The following is a 14427-nucleotide window of genomic DNA, read 5'->3' as shown; positions in this document are numbered from 1 at the left end:
GTGTTTATACATGTGCAGGGAAAACAATCTTCTCTTTCATGAAAACTTGGCATTTAGGAGATGCTTAGTTTGAGCACAGAAGCAACACAGTGCTGAATTATTTTACATTTATAATATGAGGTGGGATTTGTGACAGGAGCTATCTTAGCATGACTAAACATCAGAGCGCAGTAAGAATGGTGCGGTGGTAATGGAGTAATATGATAGTTACAGAGGTAGTGATCCTCAAAACTTTACTTGAAATGCAATTGTTCAATACCTGAAAACATATATGGCAAGAAGGATACTACCTCACTGTTTTATACTGAAATGTTGAGCGCTCCCACTACCTCCACAATGAAACACCATATAAAAAAATAAAGCTGTATTTATAGACAAGGCAGAAAAAACTGAAACTCTCACCTTATCTCCCTTCTCCCCCACAAAGGCCAGCTTGTCACCCTGCAGGGAATTTAAAAAAAAAATACGTTGATCAAGTCAGAGAACATTGGACTTTGTTTTACAACTATAAAATCTTTATGTATGATAAGTCTTACCTTCTCTCCAGGAGGACCAGGGGGACCAGCATCTCCCTGTCAAACAGTTATCCAATTAGTCTAAACAAACCGATAATACCAGTACGCTAGCAGGGAGCATTGCTTTTATGCTCAATGATAATAATGTGTCTCAGTTGAAGCAGTATTCGCTATTCGTATTGGCTGTTAAAAACGTATCACTGAGTCTGTAACAGCCCATCACTGTGGGAGTAACTCACTTTGGGTCCTTGATAGCCACGAAGTCCTGGAGGTCCAGTAGGTCCAGGTTGTCCACTTGTACCCTGGGGGAGACAGACATTTGTGGGAAGAACATGGATTTACATGAAAATTCAGTTGTGTCTATATTTTGACACTCATATAAGGTGAAGCAATTCTATAAGTTCTATAAGTCAGGGAGACTAGACTTAGATAGTCAGCGTTACTAGAGCATGGAAATAGAGAGAAATAGACACAGCATACAGGTAGTCCAGGTGCGCCAGGAAATCCTCTGTCTCCTTTCAGGGGAACAATCCCAATCACACCGCCGGGGTCGCCCTGTGGGACAAAGGCAAAAATAAATGGTTTGGTCTCATTATACTAGAGGATGGGTCCTACTTATACTAGAGGATGGGTCCTACTTATAGTAGTATTGTTGTAATCTATACTGTACAAAGCAGATGTTAACACTTGATAAACTTCAGCTTACCTTCATCCCAGGAACTCCATCGATGCCCTGAGAAGAGAGGACAGTGGTCACATATCTACACATGTAGCATGAAAATGTCCTTTTTGAGACACTGTGCAGTTAAAGTATAGCAACATCATGTAGAAACCTTGTTATTCCAGTGTTGTCACTGTGTTTGTGTTTAAACTTGGTAAATCTATATAGGCTCAATTCACTTAATAGCATGTAGTACTTAGTAGTTGAATTTGCCCCGCCTTTCATCTGCCAGTCAAATCAATGTGCGTCGCTTGCATTCATTCGATTGGATGATTCAACTGATATGTATGTTTGCTCATTATTTTGGTTATATCATGTTATATTAAGCATTAATTCCCATTGTAATGTATTTGTTGGAAAAGTTTTCAAAAAGCAATCTAATGTGCCAAGTTATTAAAAGTTACATTTTTAAACTACTAATCTGTAACACATTACATTTCAAAAGTCTTTCAAAATCGTCCCAACAATGCTGTCAGTGTAAAAAACTGCATCTTTTATTGGATTTTGATGGTTTTCATATTGTTTCGTTATAACACGACCATAACTGTAATCTGTGCTGGTCAGATGGATGTTGATTGTGATGCTTACAGGACGTCCCTGAAGACCAGGAAATCCAGGAGCGCCATCTTGTCCTCTGTCTCCCTGAATCACACAAACAACACAGTCAGAGAGAGAGAACGGCATTTAGGTTATGTGACAAAAGAAAATATCAACGTTGGATACAATACAGTGTAGAGTAGAAGTAGAAGAGGCTTACTTTAGTCCCGTTGCATCCTGGGATGCCTGGCAGACCTGGGGGACCATCGTTTCCATTGATGCCCTGAGAGTGGGAGCACAGGATTAACAATCAGAGACAATTTGTAGTTACGCAGTGAAATCTCCCGAATTTTCTGACCATCCTTCCCCATCTTAATGACTTAATTCCCCACAGACAAACTAAAATATAGCCAAAAAATAAAATCACTTAAAATGTTATTCAGTGGGTATTACTTTTTAGTGGGCTATTGCATGTTGGCTATTGCAAATTGACTGCTCATAAAGATGGACGTCATGACAGAAAGAAAAGCTAAAACACCTTGCTGCCCCCTAGTGGCTGGATGTAGTATGATTCAGACATCGTTCTCATGTAGTCGTTACTGGATTTGTGGCAGGTTGTGAGACTTGAGGGCAGATCAAAGGTACTTACTGGTAGTCCTGGGTTTCCTGGAAAGCCTGGCAGACCAGGAGGACCCTGAAAGATCACAACCATGTCAGATTTACTGTCTCATGACAAAACTAAAACTAGAACACAATAATTTCTGGAAGAAAAGTCATTTATAATACTGTATCATCATTGTGATGGTTAGTTACTCACCCGCACTCCTTTCAGTCCAGGAGCTCCAGGTTGTCCTTCATCTCCCTAGGAGAATGAAATCACAATGTTCAGGTCAAACCAAAAGCTTTTCAGGTTATTAATTTTGATGTGTCTACGAGTGCATACTGACCTTGGGGCCCATCGGTCCTGGAGGCCCTTCATGTCCCTGCATTCCTGGGAATCCCATATTACCTTGAAGACCTGGAAATCCACGTTCACCCTGGGAAGAACCGGGTTCAAGGTTATTAAACAAGGACAAACATCTTCATACTGCCTGAGATTAGAGGGAACAATTGGAAACATGTCCACCCCAAAAAAAAAAAGATTTCAATACTTTTTCTGATTGAATAAATCAAACTCGGACATGAGTCAGGGACCCAAAGCAAATTTAACTATTAAACTTGATGGGTCTACATATAAGACTGAATCACTGCATTCACTGTAAATTTTAAACGTTGACTTTACTTTAAAAAAACAAGACAACCCCACGATTACCATGCAGAGTAGAGATTTTATCATAAAAAAGTTTTAAGAGCTAAAAATTTGGATCTATTTAAGATTATTAGTCTACTTTACTTCTATTGTTTCCTTGGTTATTGCTAGGCAAAGTCACTTTGTCAGATTTTCATAGTGTTATAAAAACATTACTGCTTTTTGAACATTCAAATAATCTAGAATCAATTGAAACCTTTCTAGAAGACACCCAGATCCTAAAAATACGTATTTCACCCAATGAAGGCAATTCATTTTCCCAGAATCTTTGACAGAATTTTAAAGAATGGTCTGTGTAGTACATTTATCACAAGCTTAAAAACTTCAAAGTTCTGGTTTTCACCATTTGTTTCTTTGTCTCTTCATGTTTAAATACAGAATGTGGGTCAGTGCCAAGACAGAAAAACACTCCTTTAATTGTATACCTCATTGCACTTAAATTCACAATGAATGCTCGTATGACAATCGTTTGTACTGTTACTCCCAACAAATCCTCCCTTGTGTCCTTGGCAGTGACCTAAAACTGACCCAGAAAGATTCCTGTATGTCTTGTTTTTCTCACTATCTGCCACTAGATGGCAGCAGTGCCCTGTAAGGGGAGTCAGGTTATCTTCACAGTCCTCTCCAAAACTAGCTATATTAAAACTTTTGGAGCGATTTCCATTCTCTGACCACAACACACCTGACTCCCATCGGTCAGAGGAAATTTTGAACCAGTGGGAATCATCATAAGGGTTACCACGGTAACCTCAGGAAGTGATATCACTGGAAATATATCTCGCAGGAGATTTTAGGACGGTCGTTGGGGCCTTTCACCAACCACACACAGAGGTGCTTTGAATCCACAGTGGATTGGCCGAGCTCCATTGAACGCAGTCAGTACATCTGTTGTTGTGGGGCGAGCTGGCTGTTTGGCTACTGTTGCCGTAAGAATGAGCCATAAAAGGTCAGTCTGTTGCACTAAGAGGATAGATAACACTCTGCAGTCGTCTGATAGAACTGAGCCAATAATACGCAGGCACACTCACACAGCAGGAGGCTCAGGGAAAAATAAAACTACTTCAAAGTGTTGGCTTACAGCTTTTTATTCTATTTTCACTTGTGACCACATAAAACAAAGTCTACTTGTGACTAGGGCTTCAATGATTATTTTTATTATCCATGAAACAGCTAAGTTTCTGATGAATCATTTTGTCTACAAAATGTCACAAAATCAATGTTTGAGGGGCAGAATAAAGAGGGCACCAGCACACAGAAAGACATGATATATTTACAGTAAAGCGAGCCAAATTTTAAACTGCTTAAGAAGTCAAATATCCCATAATTCACTAGCCATCATCCAAAACTATACAGTACAAAATAAGAGGAATAAAAATACTTTATCTTGTGGTTTCTGGTTTCATGTTAATCATTTCATAACCCCTCATGTTTATCATTTGTGCAAAGGGGTGAATATCTAAGTTTGAGTCTGGCTGAGAGATTTCTGTAACAAAATGCATTTTTATGGTGCTTTTCCAGTCTACTGACAGCTCAAAGTGCTTTACAAAACCTGTCACATTCACCTATTCACACACTGATGACAGAGGTTGCCATGAAGGGTGCCAACAGCTCATGAGTAGCAATTTGTGGTTCAATATCTTGCTCAAGGACACTTCGACATGCAGCTGGCGGAGCCAAGCATTCAAACCAGTGACCTTCTGATTACTAGAAGACCTGCTCTACCTCCTGAGCTACAGCTGCCCCATGTAAGTATTAAAGATTTTATCTAGATCGTGGTCACAGAAGTACGTACTTTTCCTGAATGAATAACATGTATCAGGCTTTGGCTAAATATGTGATAACTGTTAGCAGGACTAATTTATTGCTGGTTTTAAACAGTAGCCCCTGGTGTTTTTTTTTATTATTCAACTAATTAAAACAGATAGAAAACATTTTATTAGAGCAAAACTACCTCTCCCCAGGTCAGTTAATACCAACTCCTCGTGTCCCAGATCAGTGATTAACATCCATGCTACAGTGCTGACAGCTCTAAGGCACACAGCCAGCTTATGGCTAGGGTCGCCAGCGCTTATACATCTGTATCTGTGAGCTTCCCCCCATCTGATGGGAATATGGCCTTCAGCCCAGCTGTGTCCAGACACGCTCTAATTCAAACCCATCTTTGTTCCTGTCCTGGTCTCCAGGCCCAGCTCCAGTCTGTCCTACTGAGCTGACCCCATTAGAGGAACATAGGAAGCGCTGTCACGGCTGCTTCAGCTGCTGTGGCCTGCTATGAACTGGACTACACTTAGCAAACTAACATGAAATTGCATAAGTGAAACGAATGCATGAGGATTGATTGACAGTGACAACTCAAATGAGTGCAAATACATATCTCACCTTTGCTCCTTTTACGCCACTGCAGTCACATTTTCCACAAGATGCTCCACAACCCTGAGGATGAAGAGAAACGTTTAAATTATCATCATCATCATCACTTGGAAGACACAAGAAAGAGGATATGTTTGTGTGTGTCAAAAAAGAAATAAACGTGTAGATGAGAGCCAAAATGAAGCTGGACAGGATGAAAGACACCTGCTGGGTAACTTGATGTCATGCGTCAGCTGTCTAACGTGTGCTACAAACTCTTCCGTCTTTTATAACATGTTAGTGTCCTGCCTTTGCCAGATGGCTCACACATATCCCACTGACACTGTAAATCTCCACAGTGAGCGCCGGATAGACTTCTGCAGTGTTTACATGCAAGCCTGCTGATCTATCCCACAGATGAGCATTCATGGATCAAAAATAGTGAAATCTGGTTCAAAAACAGACGAGTCCAAGAATGAATCAACAATTCAACACCTCATCCAAAGAATTCATCATTTGTTTTTCTGGCTGCTTCAGGGTAGCTGAAACAAAGCTGTAAACACAACTTTAATATTGTTAAGGTCCAGTATGTAGGATTTAGGGGAGTAAATGGAATATAATTTTGCCTGAAATGTATTATAATGTTCATAATCATGTTTTCATTAGTGTATAATGACCTAAAACATAGAATCATTGTGATTCTGTTACCTTAGAATGAGCCCTGATCTACAGAGGACATATGACCTCTTCCACAACGTCTGTTATGTTACACTGCCATGTTTGTACTGTAGCCCAGAATGGACAAACAAAATGCTGGCTCTACAGAGTGCCATTCTTATTTTATTTTGAAATTTTTTTTAGCGGTCACCTCTAGGGAGGATGACAAGAGAGGTGTAATCAGTTGGTTGCAATCTGCAACCTCACCACTCAAGGCCATTAAATCCTACACATTGGACCTTAAAGTTGATACGGCAAAGTTGAAGCAAACACCGTCCAAGTCCAATATCCACTCTACTTTTAGCTCTGTTTTTGGTCTCAACCAACTCTGAAAACAGCTGCTGAGCTGAAAGATGTTAACAAGCCTCCGTAAAGCTGAAGACAACTTCAGACTGGGATGATAATTCTCTGCCAGTTTTTCAAGTGACCAGATTCACATACACTTCCTCATTCAGTTAATTTTGAATACATTCTTTTTTTTTACTATAGCAGCTTTAATTCTATTGATTAATGTGTTTACACTAAAGAAAGGCTACTTTTAACCCACATGGGGTGCCACTGATTAGCTTCTTAGAACTACACGCAGGCAGAAGGACATCAATGCAGCTGTTCTCAGCCCTCCCCACCCCACCCTGCTTCCTCTCCTCCTGGGTCTCCAGAGGCCGGAGCCTGGGAACTGGCCTGCACTGCCTTGGCTTTCTTTTCCATCGCTCCTCTCCTCTCCTCCTTTTCCCTCCATCATCCAGCTGTTCCTAGACTCACGTGCAAGGCGTCCAGCCAAGAGTCTGTCAGAGCTTTGGACGGGCTGTGCAGGCCCTGGGCAGAGAGTGCACAGCTACACTACCCACGAATATTTTTCGCTGTCTCTTCTCACACACACAAATAAAAGACTCTATCACCCTCACCATCACCATCCATCTTCTCAACGGTCCAAACCTGACATCTCATACATAAGTCATTCTTAATTCTATGTTTTCTGTAAGTCAATATCCTGCCCAAGTCTTAAAATATATTCCATGTCTTCCTTCTTACACGCAATCCTCTCTAGCCTACCTGATAACTGAACCAATATGTAGCTCTTAAACCATGGGAAACCACGGGAAACTGACTTCACCCTCAGGACCTTCGGCTTTCGACTGCACCAACCTTCTTGAAGTGCACTTGTTCTCCTCTATTCGCAGTATATTACACATGTGTGGCCGGCTACAATATCCCATTTTCCATTACCGCTGTCTCAAACACCTCTACCTCACGCCGTCTCACCTCTCCACTAATTGTTTTTCCTTTTTTTCCCACAGGATTCATTTCTGCTATGCCACATGAAAAACCTGAGGAACACCTGCTCCAGATCAGATTAGTGTCATAAGACAAACAGAGGAAAAGGGAATATTGACTCTCAGAATGGAGCACATGTGTGTTTAATTATGGCTAACCTGCTGGCTCGCAGCAATAAGAGCTCCTAGCGCCGGATTAACATGGTTTTTTTTGGACAATTCACAGAGGGAGTTAAGGCACGCTAATGCAATGAGGGAACACGCTTGTATATTGTCAGCACCCGTCAAGTAAATCACAGCGGCCCGGTTAAGTACAGCTTGAGTACTCCCTCGTTCACCTGTTGCTCTTTGTCTCAGATTGTCTGTCTTTGTCTGCAGTTTTTCTCTGTCCTCTTTAGCTGAGCACACATTCCTGAATGTTGTAGAGCATGACGGTGCTGAGGACTCTGTGTGTGCCTGTGTGTGTGATGTCTGCCGCCGGATCTCCAAACGCGGCACAGTAATCTGCAGGTAGATCAAAGTTTTCTTTGATTTCTCCTGTTTGTTTTCCTTTCTACATCCGTCATGCCTCGTCATGAACCCAAACACCAGATGGGAGACAGGGCACAAAGACCCGGCTGACATCTGCACAAAAAGAGCTTCTTGCTAATGAGTCTTGCAGCCATAGGGCGGGTGAAATAAGGGATCTTAAGAGGACCTTATCATACTGCTACTTTGGGTATATCAGATGATCAGGGTTTGGGTTCATCTATACCACAAGTCAGGACACCATTTTTAACTTACATACACACATCGTGGAGTTGAAAGGTGGATGATGGCCTCACTGAGTTCACAAACAAGAAAGTACAGGCGGCGGAAGAACTTAACAAAATACATTTACTTTATTTAAGTCCCCCTCCAGTCAAAACTGTGTCACAGTGACGTGGGATTATATGATTTTAAAATGTGTAAAAATAGAGAACTTTGAGATAAGATCGGTACTTAGAAAACCTGCATTTGGGGATCAGAAGCTGCAGGAGTTGAACTGGTGCATCCCTAACAGATAGCTCACTAGTTACTTTACTTATTTTACCTACAAAGTGACCTGCCCCAGTAAATAGAATAGTAGAGTAGCTCCTCACCCATTCAAAATATAATAATGTAATATATACTGTGGTGACATACGGGGGCCATACAGTTGTATTTTACATCCTGTATGTTGACATGTGATGAAGTATTCTTACAGACTACCAGCACAGTCTAGGGTCTGCACGTGCTTGAGGGTCTGATTGTGAGAATATGTGGAGATGAAGATGGTGTTACCCTGCCCAGACAGAATGATCTTTCACAGAGCAAACAGACGGAGCAGAAGCCTGGGACTCTCTGCGGTGATGAGTGTTGACGTCCACTGTGAATATACAGAAGCTGGTGAGTCACCGAGCTCTGTATCAGATCCAGTAAACCTCTGCCGCCTCACGTGTCTCTCAGTGTTTATGTCATTCCTGAGTCTGCATGGCAGGCCTGGATATCTCCAAACTGCGAAAAATCAATATGAAGTGCCCTGGCAGTGTTTACCTTCACTGGGCGCTGCGCAAAACAGTGCCTTATCATAATTGTGTGTGTATGACAGTGTGTTTGTGATTGTTTACTAAGGCCGGAGCTGGCAGGGGAAACACAAGGCCTGAAAGTTTGCTTTGACAGAATCTGAGAAAGACGTTAGAAAATCCCAACAGAAGACGAGGACGGGCCGAGTTTGATCTGGAAGGCACACAGAGGCACGTTCACATGCCTGGACTTCAGTGTCAGAGGTGCTGGAGGTTACATCAGTTCATGCCTCGTGCCAGAAGGTCTGACGCTTCAACAACACTTGCTCGATACGTCTGACATCATTGAATACACAAGTCCAGCGCTGAGATGAGCCCAGGAGAGAGGAAGTGATGAGTAATGTTTGCTCTCAAGATTAGAGGCCTCGGCCGGCAAGAGATGGCGTTACGGAGATCCCGACATTAAACTTAACACTCTTAATTTAAACCAAGGCTGAGTGTATAGAGCTGTTGCATAACTGGATCCTAATAAGAACCATAGACATATAATTGTGGCTTGGGGAAGGTAAACTGTTACAGAATAGCTTGCATGGATGAAGCATTATAAAGTTTCCAAGATTTCAACTTTAAGTCGATGACCTACTGTAACCTACAAAACTACAAAAACAGACTTACCACAAGGTCCATTAGTAGCTCCTCTGAGGCTTTCAATCACATCACACAATCTGAGTTTGGCCCACTGTCACTGAATTGTTGATGTTCAAATTTCCTTTATATTGGAACACTATAATGACTTTTTATCCACAACCACGTCCATTTTGGTGTGAGTTGCTAGCACTCAGTTTGTGTTACTCAAATCTCCAATAAAATGTATTTTTAAAAAATCTACAGCAATATCTCTTTCCAGAAATCATGACCCCGCTACTCAAGATAATCCACAGCCTTTGTTTTGAGCCGTTTCATGTAGGAACTATTTTCTCTCAACTGAGCTACACCGCATCACCGGGCAGAAGGAAGCGTGCATCTACTCATGGAAGAGTAGATACACGCTTCCTTCTGTGCAGTGATGCTTAAAGAAAATGCTTCCTACATGCTCACAACGAGGTCTGTGGATCAACTTAAGTAACTGGGTCATGGTTTCTGGAAAGAGGCATTTTCTGTTGAGTTTGTCAAACATACTTCTTTGGCACTTTGAGCACCACACGACGAGCACCATCAGGTTTCATTGTGTTGGAGGGAAGGCAGACATCTCTAAAACTGATACCTCCAAAACTACATAAGATACAACTACAAAAATACAACTCACAACAAAACAATCTAGATGGAAAAAAATGGCACTACACGCAAGAGGGAAAATATGTCCTTTTGATTTTAGGGGCTTTCAAACTGAGCATCAGAATTTAGAAAGTTTGATCATGGGAACCAGCTGACATAGTCCTTCGAATCTTGTCACATATCTTCGTCAACAGATTGAGTTGGATACAGATTTACATATGAACATTTACAATACAGTGACAACTGCTGAGGACGATCCTGTGGTACAACCAAAAGCTCCAGAACAGCTATCAAATGGACCTTGAGTAGAAATGGTTTTGTCAACTACTATTTTCAAAGTCAACAATGAATGTCACCATCATCTCCTCTCTCGATAATCTTCTCTGCAGCTGTTGCTTGGATCCCATTACTTACAGTACATTTCTGGACCGTGTTAATGTTGAAATCTTAAATATATTATACTCTCTGGAGCCGTCTGGTAAAAGGATTTCATAACCTTACCACAACTAATCAGTACAGGACCTTGTCTTAACCCAAGAGAATCTAACTGCATTCCTGACCACGAGGTTCTCATGAAACAGACTTGAGGGATCTTAACTACATTTTGTACTAAAGCATAAAGAAAGGGCAACTGGATTTTCCCCATATAGTGTTCCTTTCTTTGGCGCCTGTTGAGAAATGTTTTGAGTTTGTCCTCCAGTTTACCGGCTGTATGACTCAGTGTCTCTGTTGTTTTTGCCAAAGTTGGCAAATCCACTTCTCATGTATAACAGCCAACATCCAAACATGGCAAGTGTACTTAATGTTTCCAAACTCTTCACACTCATCTCGTGTGAAACAATTACAGTATTTTGATTAAAAAAGCCTCCTGCACACATTTCCCACACGGGTTTCATCATCAGCATTACACCGGTACTGACTCTCACCACACGGGGGCAGAAACGTTTGCATCAATGAGTGCTCCACATTCATACATTTGCAACAGCTGTAGGTATTTCACTGTCTTTCCAGCCATGTTAGGGGAAACTGAAGATCACACAAACATCTGGTCAATGTCATCTACAGACTTTTCTTAAAACGACATCACATTCCCAGAACATTCCTGCCATAACCTCCCACTTCACTGCTGATGTATCCCACAATCCCCCAGGGAGGAGTCCTAGAGGTGCTGAGGACTGACGTGTGGGAGGATTTGTAATTTCACATCCTTCTACTTTACATATTTGTGCTCATCTTCTGCACACATACAGACGAATGAGACACAAACCTGATGTTCAGATAACCTAATAACATAATGGCTATCAGACATGAGTCATGAGATTCAGTACGGTCATTGCAATTATGTCGCTTATTACTGAATTAAATTGATTAAGAGAAAACATATCACTGAGGATAAACAAAAACAACCTAAAATCACACACACACACACACACACACACACACACACACACACACACACACAAACACACGGTAATCAGGACCAAAAGTTAAGAGACTGTTAAAATGACCTAATGTAAAGATATGAAGCTGACTTCCTGAGCGCACTCAAGTTCTGGCTGCTCTTATCAGGAAACAGAAAGTGCTGCGGAAGACTTTTTGTTTCTGTTATTGTTTTCATAAAACAAAACGTAAGTTCTCCTGGCCCAGTAATGGGAAAATCTCTGGAGCCAGTGAAAAAGACTTGACTGGAGAATTGACCCTCGGTTTATCTCCTTGCCTTCCTTCCACATGGATATGGATTTCACTGAGGGGGAAAACCGACAGACAACTTTACTGACTCAGTTGTAAGACTGTATTCTCTGGATTTGTTGAGCTTTTATGCATCTTGTAAAATAAAGCTATTCAATATGTAGTCCATTTAGTTGAAATGATTCCAGATCAGTATTTTGGTTTTATTGTTATATTCTATTGTCATTTCTGCCCTTGTGATAATTGCACTATTAGTTGAAATAGGAGTAGTTATAAAGTGATTCTGGAGAAGTATTTTCTCAGTGTTGTCAAATATTGCCCTAATCTCTAACCCAAATCTTCTGTGTTTGTTGACCTGGCAATGAGACCCAACCATCAACCATCTTTCTCCTGAATTGCCTTCCTTACCCATAACTTAACCAAACTGCGACAATACAAAGAAGGTCCGGAAAGTGTTCCTGTTACACCACAATGGTCATATTGTATCAGGAATCGTGACATGTCATTTGGGAGACGCTGACAATTGACAGCTTTAGTTGTTGGTTTCAAAAACTATTTGACCATCTGACAATCAGTTCTGATGTAGTATACTGGCAGCTGAACAACAGTCTGGTGTGTACCCCGGGAGAGCGAGTGTTGGTGCTGAAATAAAGCTCTGAAATAAACCACTGTGAGCTACATGCCCAGCACCAAACAGCTGACAGTAAAATTAGCGACTAGCTAGTGAAGTGTTGTTCCACAAACTGACAAAGAATATATATCTTAATGAATTCAGGTCAGCCCCCTGAAAAAACAAAACCTAAATCTCTGAGTTTCCCTGTCAGAACGCCTCTAACTCAGTTGTTTTTTTCCTAAAAACTGTCTCCATAAACCACACGGGCACATTGCTTCTGCACCACTCCAACACCAGCCTATTTATGTGAGGAGACGTGCACAAGTTAGCCATATTGTTGCATCACTTAATTTCGTGTTTACATCTTGTCCTGCATTTAGGGCGTTTGGCTGTTTGGATAAACTTCAAGTTGGCTTAGTTCATTGCTCTTAATGACATCCGAGGAGATTTGGGCTTTGTGTCCCAACAGTAAATATTGTGCAACATTGTTAAATGGAACGTATCCATGCACTTTCACGTAAACATCTCCTTCTCCTTCTGTGGACTCAGTGTGTCCTGCTGAAACAACAAGTCCAGTTACACGGCACATACTTTCTTTCAGCGTGTTAAAGTGAGTTTACGAGCTCCTGTGCTCCTTTAGTTGGCTCTAATATGTTTAACCTGCACGTCACATGCTCATGGCGTTAAGCCACAGATCACGGCTTCCATATGGGGACAATCAGGATAGTTTTACTCCATAAATGTCGGAAGGATCTCACTTGGCAGCTGGGATCATTAAGCAACACTAAATGAGACAGTTACTGCGATATAGGCAACGCGATACCTTTTCATATATGTAGCAGCAACAACACACTAGAAAACACACAGACACTCGTTGTACTGATTCCACCACTCAGCTGATTCTAATGTCATGTTAACTATGACATCTCCACACAGCATTTTTGTGGTTCTGAGAGTTTATTAGTGGGTTTTTCTTCACGGTCAATAAGATCACAGGTGCTGCCGACCACAACCATGCTGTTCCCAAAGTAGCCCTCAGCTGAAAGCACAAGAGAGAGTGAGACGAACAGAAAAAAACCCTATAAAATAATTAAAAAATGAGCGGAGGAGGACTGTTTCAGACTGTGCCGGGTTGAACTGGGCTGCTCTGACATTCCTGGCCTTCTCTGGTACTGAGACGCTGGGTTGAGAGAATAGAAGTGGAGGAGGGGATTTTTTCTGTCTGACTGCCATACTTGGAAGACAAGGCTCCTGGTGCACCGCGCTCTGTAAACAGCACGGATGTGTGTGTGCCTGTGTGTGAGGGCGAGCGGCACGTGCACACGCTGGAATGGTGTGATGTGAAAAGGTATTTTCTCCAAATGCCAAGATAGCTTTCACATAAGCGCAACCATTTTTTATGTTAGCTGCACCTGCAGCAAGGTCCTCTGGACGTATTTCATGTTCTCTTGTTTTCAGAGCATGGAATACATGTATGGGAGCAGCATTTAATATCTGAGTAATGTGTGGAAAGGCATGGGGTGAAGTTAGTGGAGAAATTCAGCCTTAAATTAAACTGGAAATTTGATTCATTTCATTCATTCATTTATCAATTCACTTCAATTCAATTGGACATTCCACTGAAATTTACTTTAATTAACTTTAATTAATTTTGCTGGATGTACTCGAAAACCCTTAAAGGGATAGTTCAGCGTATCAGAAAATGGCACTTATTTGCTTCCTTGCTGAGAGTTAGCCAGAGAAGCAGGAGGTCGTTTTTTGTTTTTTTTTAATATTCTGAGACCAGTTAACACTACAGCAAGGAGATGATGAGGGACAGAAATTATCCTGACTATATTATAACATTTGGGGGGGTTGTGTTAGGAGAAAACTTTGAAAACTTTGTGAAATGCTGTATATGACAAA

General features: G+C 41.4%; 1 protein-coding gene across 2 annotated transcripts in view; it reads right to left on the bottom strand.

Moving 5' to 3' along the window:
- col4a1 (collagen, type IV, alpha 1) overlaps nucleotides 1-14427 on the bottom strand; it is a 42895-nt gene that overhangs the window by 15431 nt on the left and 13037 nt on the right. For both annotated transcript variants that reach the window (XM_030429563.1, XM_030429564.1), the window contains exons 2-12: nucleotides 5462-5515; nucleotides 2721-2810; nucleotides 2591-2635; nucleotides 2423-2467; nucleotides 1994-2056; nucleotides 1825-1878; nucleotides 1222-1248; nucleotides 996-1070; nucleotides 755-817; nucleotides 537-572; nucleotides 403-441 (exon numbers count right to left, since the gene is read on the bottom strand). In XM_030429563.1, the coding sequence (XP_030285423.1) occupies nucleotides 403-441; nucleotides 537-572; nucleotides 755-817; nucleotides 996-1070; nucleotides 1222-1248; nucleotides 1825-1878; nucleotides 1994-2056; nucleotides 2423-2467; nucleotides 2591-2635; nucleotides 2721-2810; nucleotides 5462-5515 (591 nt within the window). The remainder of the gene's footprint in view (nucleotides 1-402; nucleotides 442-536; nucleotides 573-754; nucleotides 818-995; nucleotides 1071-1221; nucleotides 1249-1824; nucleotides 1879-1993; nucleotides 2057-2422; nucleotides 2468-2590; nucleotides 2636-2720; nucleotides 2811-5461; nucleotides 5516-14427) is intronic.

This window comes from Sparus aurata, chromosome 9 (assembly GCF_900880675.1).
Source record: "Sparus aurata chromosome 9, fSpaAur1.1, whole genome shotgun sequence".
Classification (NCBI taxonomy): Eukaryota; Metazoa; Chordata; class Actinopteri; order Spariformes; family Sparidae; genus Sparus; species Sparus aurata.
This window is presented reverse-complemented; position numbering and strand designations above follow the sequence as displayed.